Source organism: Physeter macrocephalus, chromosome 20 (genome assembly GCF_002837175.3).
Source record: "Physeter macrocephalus isolate SW-GA chromosome 20, ASM283717v5, whole genome shotgun sequence".
Lineage (NCBI taxonomy): Eukaryota > Metazoa > Chordata > Mammalia > Artiodactyla > Physeteridae > Physeter > Physeter macrocephalus.
Genome location: NC_041233.1, coordinates 20588459 through 20599395, shown reverse-complemented (window position 1 = coordinate 20599395; position 10937 = coordinate 20588459). Strand labels below are relative to the sequence as shown.

At 40.9% G+C, this 10937-nt stretch overlaps 1 protein-coding gene across 5 annotated transcripts in view; it reads right to left on the bottom strand.

Moving 5' to 3' along the window:
• Positions 1–10937, bottom strand: part of MYPN (myopalladin) — an 82054-nt gene that overhangs the window by 16522 nt on the left and 54595 nt on the right. For all 5 annotated transcript variants that reach the window (XR_003677395.2, XM_028480880.2, XM_028480878.2 and 2 more), the window contains 2 exons: positions 9912–10502; positions 9397–9535 (listed from right to left, as the gene is read on the bottom strand). Coding sequence is in view for 4 of the 5 variants with exons in the window: in XM_028480880.2 (XP_028336681.1) it covers positions 9397–9535; positions 9912–10502 (730 nt within the window). In the remaining variant the exon portion in view is untranslated. The remainder of the gene's footprint in view (positions 1–9396; positions 9536–9911; positions 10503–10937) is intronic.

The following is a 10937-nucleotide window of genomic DNA, read 5'->3' as shown; positions in this document are numbered from 1 at the left end:
CCGTTGCGGAGCACAGGCTCCGGAGCGCAGGCCCAGGGGCCATGGCTCACGGGCCCAGCAGCTCCGCGGCATGTGGGATCCTCCCAGACCGGGGCGCGAACCCGGTTCCCCTGCATCGGCAGGCGGACGCGCAACCACTGCGCCACCAGGGAAGCCCTGAAATAATTTTCTATTGTTATAGCCTGATTTCCTTGTCGCCTGTTCTCTCACTAACATACTCCAATTAGGCTTGTGTTCTTATAGTTCCACTGAGATTGCTGCTGTCGGGGTCTTCACATTTGCCAGATCCACAGATAAGTTGTCACTTATCTGCTCTTACCTTAGCTGACCTCTCGATAGCATTAGACACAGATGGCTACTTTATCCATTTTGAAACATTTTTTTTCTGTTGGTTTCCATGACACCCTACTGGTTTTCCTTCTCTTCCCCTAGCTGGTCCTTATCAGTCTTCTTTACTAGCTCTTCCTCCTCTGCTCTAGGTGATCTCATCCAATCTCACAGCTTCAGATACCTTCTATATGCTGATGACTCCAAATCCATGTGTCTCAGCCTGGTCTCTCCCCAGAACTCATATACCCAATGATCTACTCTACATCATGAGAGTCATATACCCACCAGTATACTCTCTGTCATGGCTTGGGTGCCTCATGGGTGCACCCATGGACCAGCTTAGCATGGTCCAAACAACACGCACTTGATTTCTGTCCCCCAGGGAAGATACTCCTACCCTGCTCTTCCCCATCTTAGGAACTGGCACCACTCTTCATCCATTTGGTTAAGTGGTTAAGCTGGTGTTTCTCACATTACCTATGGTGAAAACCAGATTTTTAAAATAGATTTTTTCAACCTGTACTCTTGTAAAATAAAATAAAAATGAATTACTAGAAAAATGAAATAGAAAAAGCATGCAGAATTCTTATATTCAATAGACATAAAATTTCTCTGTCAAATGCTCTAGAAATTTCTTAATGGTTACTTTCAATTTCCGTACTTATCTCAAGGTGGAGAGATGACAGCTTGCAGACTGGCACAGGTCTAAGACCACACTTTGAGTGCACCAAGTTAACCTAAATCTAGAACTTATCCTGGATTCCTCTGATTCCCTATCCTGCCCTATTCTATCAAGCTTAAATGTCACCTCCCTAAAGCAACTTTCCCAGGCCACTTCATCTAAGGTAACTCCCAATTCTAATTCTCTACAGAGCGTGGACTGCTATCTAGTGTTTTTCTTGTTTGTATATTGAATGATTGAATATATCTAAGCCTTAGAATGTTAGGATCAGAAAAACAGAGTTCCTGTCTGTCTTGCATCCCACTATATCAACCATATATGGAATGGTGAGTGCCTGCTACATGGCAGGTGCTCCATGAGTATCTGAAGAATGAAAGAATACATGAATGATATGGGGGCCATCACTTGTTCCAACACTACTGTATCTTTGAGGAATCCAGAGCCATGTGCTTGGGGTGAGAGTGAGCCCTTTGGTTAAACTTGTGACTCTAGGGGCTTCCCTGGTGGCGCAGTGGTTGCGCGTCCGCCTGCCGATGCAGGGGAACCGGGTTTGCGCCCCGGTCTGGGAGGATCCCACATGCCGCGGAGAGGCTGGACCCGTGAGCCATGGCCGCTGAGCCTGCGCGTCCGGAGCCTGTGCTCCGCAACGGGAGAGGCCGCGGCAGAGGGAGGCCCGCATACCACAAAAAAAAAAAAAAACAAAAAAAAAAACAAAAAACAACTTGTGACTCTAGTTAACCATAATTTTATGATTTAGGTAGGCCCCATGGAGATGGTACTGGGATGCCCCTGAAGTGGAATTTGAGATCACATGGCTGATTTGCATCTGCACCTAGTCATAGGCAGAGTAATTGAGTTCAGGACTCATGAGATATGTTCTCAAGCTATTAAATCACATCTTCATGCCCTCTAGCTATTGTCTTATACATATCATCGCCTGAATTTGTGCAGGATTGGAACTTAGGAAACACGACACCAGATGTTTCTTGGTTTTAATTTCTTAGAACCAATTTTAAATCTTCTCTCTCAGCCTCGTCTCACACTGGGTAAACAAAATACATCTACAGCTCTTTCAGGGTAGAAAAATGATTAATCTCCAGTTAAGCGTATTAATTTTTAATCAGATAAACAAACTAATTAAAGTAAAAGATTGTTCACTTCTAATTTGAAACCCAATTTAGTTTAAAAGTATTAAGACTATTTTCTACATTTTGGGTTTTTTTTTTTTAAGTTAATACTTAAAGCTTCCAACTATCTACCTATTAGTTTGAACTATATGAAATTGCCATTTTTGAGGGTCAAAAGAGGTAAAATATCAGCAATTTCAAATTATTCAACCTAATACTGTACAGCGAGTATATTTTCCATAAATACATTAACTAATCCCACAAATTTGAAATGTTTCCTAGTCTTGACAATTTAAAATCCCATAAGGAATATATTTTTCTTCTTTGTTGAATTGCGTACATGCTCCTAAATGGGTATTATTTTTCCTTTTAACAAATTTGTTTATTTTTTGGATGCTTAGGAGTAAAACCAATGAGTCATTTTATTCTCTTACTATGTGAGGTAGGTGCTAAATAGCTTTATTATTTTAAAAATAATAGTCAAAAACATAATTCATATAGTTTGTAAACCTCACACACAGATCCTGGATTTAGGATAACCCAGGCTTTTTGTGAGAGTGGCAAGAGGTGTTAGCTTCTTATGGCTTCTCATCTTGTTTCATTTAAGTCCCCATATTCCCAATCCATTCCATACCGCCTCTAGCCACTATTTTAGTGGAGTCCTTGCTCCAAGCTAAAGAACCTTCTCTGCAGCTTCTCCTACTCACGATGGGTGAGGGCTGGTAAGTTCCTGGCTAATTACATTGTCAGAGTTATTATGGGGGGTGGGAAATGAATTCCTGAAATTCTATATTGAAAGTATGATCTAATTTTTCCAAACAAGTATTACTGTACATTGTGGTAAGTTATGATTATATCTATACTTTAGGAACAAATGGGTGATATATAAGGCTTTTGAGCCCAACTTGCCTGAGAATACAAATACCACATTGTCTCCATGTATTCCAAACAGCTATTTTTAGGAACTTGATTTTACCAAGTTGGGACCTGATTTTATGGAATTTATAAATGTTTGAATTGATTTAACCAAAGGAACTATGGAAGCAATATGATGAAAATACGCACGTTTTGTTTTTCTATAAATGTACACATATTGGTTACATATTTACTATTCTACCAGTACTACAAGTTGGGAGGTGATGAAAACAGAACACTCAATGAGTTATCTAAAATATACTATTTGTAACTATGTACTGAGGATACAGTTGTATTCTACTGAGGCACCAAGATGAGTTAGATATCAAAAAACAAGTGAGTTGGGAGACAAACTATCCTCCAGAAATTTCAAAGCAGGTGCTTAAGGACAGGTTAGATGATTGATATTCTTCACCTTCATCAGAGATACAAAAGAGTCAGGAGGGAGAAAATCCAGTGAGAAGACTTTGGAAAGAGCTATTAATGTCTGTGAGTGTCCCACCTCCACCTCCACCTCTAACCCCAGAGTACCTGCCTTTCACCTCCAGTTTATTGAGAGAGATTAAATAGACCCATTTGTAGTGTTTACTGTGTTCCTCCAGTGGATTGGTATCTGACTTCTGCCTAAGAAATCTAGAGTGAGAAGCAAGGTGGGTTTTTGTTGGTGGGCAAGCTGAAGGTTGCTTCCAGTGGCCCACACTCCTGCTTTGTGTCAGGTCAGAGGACCCTGTGATGGTTCCTGTCATACACATATGGGCCACATATGAGACAGAGCCAATGTGGAGTCAGCTTTTGTCCCTCTGTGGCTGGGAAAGGAAGGAGTTGGGAACAGCAGTTAGTGAAGCAGGGGAGGAGGGAGTGAAAAAGAGAGAAGCTGGCCATCCTTCCTTCCTGGCTTTAGATTTCCCATTTGTAGAGGTCCCTGGGGTGTGCAGTGTGCGGTGTGGATGGGGGCGTTTGTGTGTGGGATCTTATTTTTGAATAAGGATTGGGGTGTTGGTTACCACAAGGACTGGTCATTTTGTATTACTGGATCAAAATTGTATTTTGCAACAAAGTAAATGTAGAACCTTATATGAACTAAAATTGGTCAAAATGGTTTTGAGATTACCTCACATTTGAGATTGCCAGGAGAAGGATTAGCCCCACTAGATAAATTTAAAGGGATAAAGGGAGAAAAAAATAAAATTGCTTTTAGGATACAGTTGTTGAAGGTACCAGTTATATGGTATAATGTATAAGTTACAGATGCACAACAAAATAAGAATACTGTAGGTCAAGGAGTTTCCATGAAAGATTTCATAAAATATTTGGGAAGTTGAACCTCAGGAACAAGGAAGCCCAAGTAACTGTGTGGCAGGGGTATGTGACCTGTTTCTAAAGCAGTGAATCTTTACAACTGAGATGTTTACAAAGATGCACACCAAACCCAGAGCAGGAATTCATTTTTTTTTTTTTTGGTAGCGCTTTGCAACTAAGAGTTGGTTATCCCAAGGATAACTAATCCTCTTATACATAAATCAAGGTTGTCATTCCAAGTTGTGACTGAGGGAATTCAAATTTTGTAAGGACATTTGAAAACAAGCAGCGTGTTTAAGTTAAATTTGAATGTGCTTTCTGCACTGGTCTGCACAAAGGTTGTATTACTGATCCACTGTCAGCGGCTGTACACTTTGAATTTCCAGAACTGGATTTGGGCTGTGTTCTCCATTTTCCCTGCCTTGTCCCCTTTGTGAGTAAAAGTAGGAGTTTCTGTGTCAGCTGCTTGTAGGTGATGTCTGTGCTCAAAGGAGAGAATATTTTTCTGTGTAAATCTGGTCTGTATGGCAAGCAAGTCAAAGACATATGGCCATCCTTTCCAAGCTTATGTTAAAGACCTTAAGTGAAAATTGCATAGAATTTCAGTTGCTCTACGAAAGAAAATGAAAAGCTAAAAAAATTACATCAGAAGAGTATGCCACTTGAAAATATAATTCTTTTTTTTTTTTCTTTAAAGATAATCCTCTTAAGGCTGATAGTTTGACAACTTGAGGCATTTGGTTTCTGGGACACATCTGCAGATGTTTTCTTCAAATTGTCAGAGTGGTGGAGAGTGCTTTCCTCCTGCTAAGAACCACAGTGTAATGACACAACCCAATCAGATACAGCATTGCCAAGGTTCCAAATTTCCAAAACGTGGGCCATGATCTGGCACTCACTGCCCTGAACATGCTGCTGGCTTCCTCTACTCTGGGTCTGAGTCTGGGCTTCAGGGGCAAATAATCGGATAGGATCAAACCAGCTGGAAGAGCCTGCCCAAAGGGTTCCCAACCAACTCTGGGTACAGCATTCACTAAAAGAAGTTTTATGTGTTAGAGAAAGTATTCTCCTTTTGTTCCTGGGTGAGCCACAGTATGGACAGCAGATAAGAGATTCCTAGATTAACTTGGAGGTTAACCTACACAGAGGATGTCTTCTTTTATGATTTATCCAATACTACATGCTTCCTTCAATAGAAATAACCAGGCTTCATGGCTTACCCCCTGTCCCTGCTGCCAAATTCTTAGAATACTATAATAGGCACTGGGGACACAGCATTCTATAAAACACACACTCTATGTTCAAGGAGGTTGCATAAAAATACTTTAAATCCAGATTTTGTCTTTAAGAATAAATAATTACTAAATGGTTCACAGATTTATTTTATACTTAAATGTTCAGTTAACACCAGAGTTTTGCTTAATTTCAGGGTGTTTTTTTAAAAAGGGTTTCATCTTTTTAGTCAGTTGATTAAAATAGATTGTTATCATAGTAGATAGTGTTTATAATTAGGTATAATCAGAATCTCTATAGTTAAGCGAGATATTTTCCATACAGATGCAACAAATCCAAAATTTTCCCCTTGGTCAAAAGTTTGGTTATCCTATCTGAAATTAATGTAAATCCCAAAGTTGTGAATTAATTCAGCAGATATTCCCTGAGCACCTACTCTGGGCCAGATACAGCAGGGGTGCAGCAATGGACAAGACCCCCTCCCACCCCCTGCCAATCTAGCTCCCAGGGAGCTTGTGACTGGTGCATCCTGGGTGGGCCCACAGCAGGTGACATGGGGACACTTCACTATTCCAGCACCCAGGGTCCTACAGTGCCCACGGTGAGCAACATAAGGCCAATGACTACGTTGAATTCTTATTAGAAAAGGAACAGATGGCAAGACTGTTTGCCCTCAGGAGAGAATGTTCATAAAGAATTCATGGTAAGAGATGAAAGAGGTAAGATTTAAATAGAAGAAATGACTAAGCAGTTTAGAGAAGAAGGAGATTAGAGGAAAAAAAGGCAGAGCAAGAATTAGGTACTTATTTTTTCCCCCCTCTGTCATATAGGGTAGTATCTGGGAACCACAGACAGTTGTAATGAAGCCTTCATTTAAAAAATGGAAGGGAGGAGCAGAATAAAGAGATGGGAAAGTTTCCAGAGAAATGAGGTCAAGGAGGAAAGTTGAAATAAGACATTAAATGTGTGTGTGCGTGCTTTAGACATTAACAGTCACCAACTATTTACTGGGAGCAGAACGTCATACTAAAGTCATGTATGCATTAAAATCATTGGTTATGAAGGTTCCATTACATTTTGTGTGATTCTGGGTTCCTCTGACCTCTCAGACTCAGCTTGCTAACCTAAACCAATTGATGTCCAGTGAAGATCCACTGGTGGTGAATGATACCCTTCAAAATAAGAAATGATGCAGCCTAAAATCTACAAATCTTTATCAATTTAGAAAGCTAAACAGTTTAGTAAATATGAACATCTGAAAGGGTGACACCTTTGTATCACACAAAGTCCTAAGAATCAACCAGCAAATGCTAGTTGCTAATTGAAAATGTTATATAAAATGAGTTTGAGGATAAACGCTGAAGTATTACAGCAGAGAAATTCAAGGTGGTAGATACATCAAAGAAACCCTATTTCTAAAACATTAATTTAGAAGTTTGAGTTCTGGGGAGGACATTTTTTATAGTCAATTATATTAATTGTTCAAGGACCTTTGGTTTACATTCATGCTCAGCATGTAAATGCTTTAGAACGTTTACTATTCTTCGTCTGCTTAGGAATAACATAGGGCAAGAGAGTCCAGCTTTCTGGACCTAAAAGTGGTCAAAGCAAGATAAAACAAAACAAATGCATACTCTTCAGAAGGAATCATTTGCTTCCCCCTCGTATGTGCAGGCTAATATGGGAGTAAGAAAACAGATGATTTTGACCCCTGTGTCCCCAAAATGCAGGTGGAGGTGGCTGTCAATACACATGTTTCTTTATGATTGTTCTCCACTTTTCTCAGCAAATTTTCTTCTTAACTTCCTCAGTGGGCCACAATACATTTAGACAGTTCTTCATGACTTTTTCACTGTCATTTCCCAAGGCAACAATGGACAAAACAATATTATAATATGGTCATCATTTGTTCCTCAAAACTTTCTCAGAATCAACATCTACCAACCTAATGCAAGCATTCCATCTCAGACAGCTCCTTAGTTTCCTGAATTGCATTCATGCAGCTTGGCTTTCATGATCCCTGGCCTAGAATGCTGTGTCTGTAATTAATACACCATAATAATGCTCAGAATAATAATTGTCAGAAGAACACGGATGTGTCACAGATATTTGGTATATAGTTTTCACTGAAATATGGAGAGGATTGAGATGCCTTTTGAGACTCCAAGTTCCTGCTGTTAGCCCTGAAGATAATTCATGATGGAGGTTTAATAAAGAGTTTTGCTGGGTTTATGGCACTCCACTCATGGAAGTTCATGTTTATATGTACTCACATTTCAGGTAATTAAGAGAAAAACCCTACTTTCCCCTGAGTTGGGGCAATGCATTAACATGGATCTACCTACAGAGTAACCATAAAAGTAAAATCAAACAGCCTGTGTGCTGACCTGGTATCATTTTTACAGGGTTCTAATTGCTCCCTGTCTGAGTTGTTAAAAACATAGGCTGAACACAGCTCTGATTTCAATGACACTTAGAAGGATTAACAACCACAACTGTGATGACAGTATTATAGGAAAACAAATCTGTGCTAGACAGTGCAACATTTATGGGGCTTGGAGGTAATTGTCCTAAGACTGCAAAAAGGCTGCAGAGTTTCAGGGAAAATGTGAAAGTGTCCTGGAGACCAGGGCTCTGGTTCTCATTCTACCACTGACAGTTTGACAACTGTGCTTCAGTTTCTCTATCTAGAAGATGGAAGAGAAGAATGGTTGCCTTGGTGTTTGCCTCCCAGAAATATATGTAATTTGACGAAATAATACATGAAAAGTGTACTCGATTACGGCAAGCTTAAATATCCTGCTTCAAGTCAATAATTTAAAGTCAATTTTAAAAAGCATTTTAAAGCTATTTTAAGCATTATTATTTTAAGCATTTTAAGCATTACTTTCAAGAGAATCCACTCAGTAAAAATTGTCCAACATATAACACAATAGTAAAATACTGTATATCAATGGCTCCACTGGAAGTAAGAGATAGAAACATGAAGGAAAACAGCGTATGGTCAGGGGAGTCTGGAGCCTTGTTTCCAGGGGTCACTTATGTCACAAGTTCCACAATATTTGGTATATAGTTTTCACTGAAATTCTATGTTATACTTAAAATAGATTTTATCAGTTCCCACCTGGGGAAATAAACCAAGAGTTAGATTATTAAAATGTAAATCTGCATTTAAAAAATAACCACCTTACAAAAAGCAGAAATAAATGGCTCCAATAAAATACTTAGACTTTCTTTTATGTGATGCTTACAGATGACTTTCCTTTTTCTCCTTCCATGTAAACACTTACGAGAAAGCAGGGAGTTGTACAGGTTGAAACACAGGATATTGGCTAAAGGCTATTTCACGTGCTTCAACCTAATGTAGGAACTGGTGAGCAAACCCCCAAACACGTTAGATTGAAGCAGCCAGAGAAAGGATGGCTTGGAACCCCAGAGTTCCTTAAAGTCTAGGTCATCTCAAGGCTCAGATATTGAAATGTCTCAGAGATGTGACAGTGTTTGCCAATACTGAGCTGAGGATTGTTGGAATGGAAAACAGACTATCTAGTCTCTCTCCTTAACATACACTATTCTAGGTAAACGCACGTAGACAAGTAAACTGAATTAACTACCGGGCTAAATCAAGAGCTGTGGAGCCATGTGGACGAGTCTCCTACATGAACCATGGACAGTCTGTGCTTTGCCTTCCAAAACTGCAGCGTCAGCTTCACCGAGGTCAGGTGACCTGAGCATCCAAGGACTGAAGTAAGCAAACTTACATTCCTTACAAAGAAATTCCAATAAACCGTCTGAACCCAACAATCTTACCTGCTGGTTTGATCTGACATCACTAAAATTCATTTTTCTCCCCAAGTCTAGAATCACTGCATTCTTAGTTTCACGAATATAATCATCATTCACTGGGTGGGAAGACTTTATATGTTTCTTCATTAGTCCCTGGGATGGCCTGTAAAATAAATTCACACCTGAATCACTCATGAAAAGCACTGGCCAGGGTACAAAGGCCTAGAAATCAGAGTGGTTGGCATGGCAACCAGACGCCGGGAGCCATCAGGCGCTTACGGAGTGCATCTTGCGAGCAAATGTTGAGCACTGCCCAGAAAATCTGTGTGTCGAGGTGTTTTCAGTATTTAAATTATAAAAACATTATTTAAAGTAATCATGTCCTTTTGTCCTAAGGGGTTCAATATCCATTTTGTGTCTAAGAGATGGGATTATGTAGGAATTCACTAAATGAGAGTCCTGTCCCAGACCAAGCTGCTCTTATTTGGGTCCATTCTTAAATGACATCTTTTACATCAAGAAACCTCAATGACACTTACACGGATGGTGCGCTTCTAGGCAGCCCCATGGCATTGGTGGGTGGGATGGCAGGGAGGGAAGGCAGGACGGAGCTGAGGAAAGCCACTGGGTTCTGAATCCGGCTGGTGGGAGAGACAGGAGTTGGGGACACGCAGTGGGGCTGAAACTGGTTTCCGCTGGAGATGGAAAATGTGAGTGGCAGTTGTGCTGGCTCTGCCGGACCTGGAGGAGGTAGCTCGTTTTGGACAGAAACCCCTCCCAGAGATTTGGTTTGCACCGAGGGCTGAGAAACTAAGAGGCTTTCTTTGCTCACTGTCCTCTGCATGGCTTGAGGAGTGCTGATCAGGGTGAACACTGGAGAGCTGGAAGGGGACACGGTTGCTGCGGTTGTGCTTGTGGAGGGGAAGAAGTGCTTTGGCCGGGCCAAGCTGAATGTCTGTGATGAAGGGGCCTTCACCTGCTTGCTGGACATTGTCACCGCTGGGGCAGCAGTGGAGGTCAAAACACTCATGTTGAAAGGAAACTCCTTAGGAGATGAAGGAGATGGGTTTTGCAACTGCTGTTGTTCCAGTAAGACTTGGTTGTGAAGCTGTTGTAGCTGGCTGGAATCTCTGCACACAGAACAAGAGTGGGGAGAGAGAAGAGAAATCCATCATCATTGCCTCAGCCTGTATAGACAGGCTGTTGACTGCTTGATGCTGATTATGAACACACAACCAGTGTTGCCAGAAACCAGCCGATCAAATTCGGGCATGTGGGATCTAGTTCCCTGGCCAGGGATCAAACCCGTGCCCCCTGCATTGGAAGGGCGAGTCTTAACCACTGGACCGCCAAGGAAGTCCCTGTCTCTCCTTCTTTCTAAATCTGTTTGGTTGCCAGGAAGAAGGGAAAGGCCACCATGATGCACAACTCCAAGAGGCGTCATTCACATTGTGTTCTTTGTGTTGTGACCCTGGAGTTGGGCAACACAGCAGCCTCATTTTAGAATGTTATACATTAGAAAGAAGAAATAGAAAAATGGTCCTCTTGTTGGAAGTGCTCAAAGT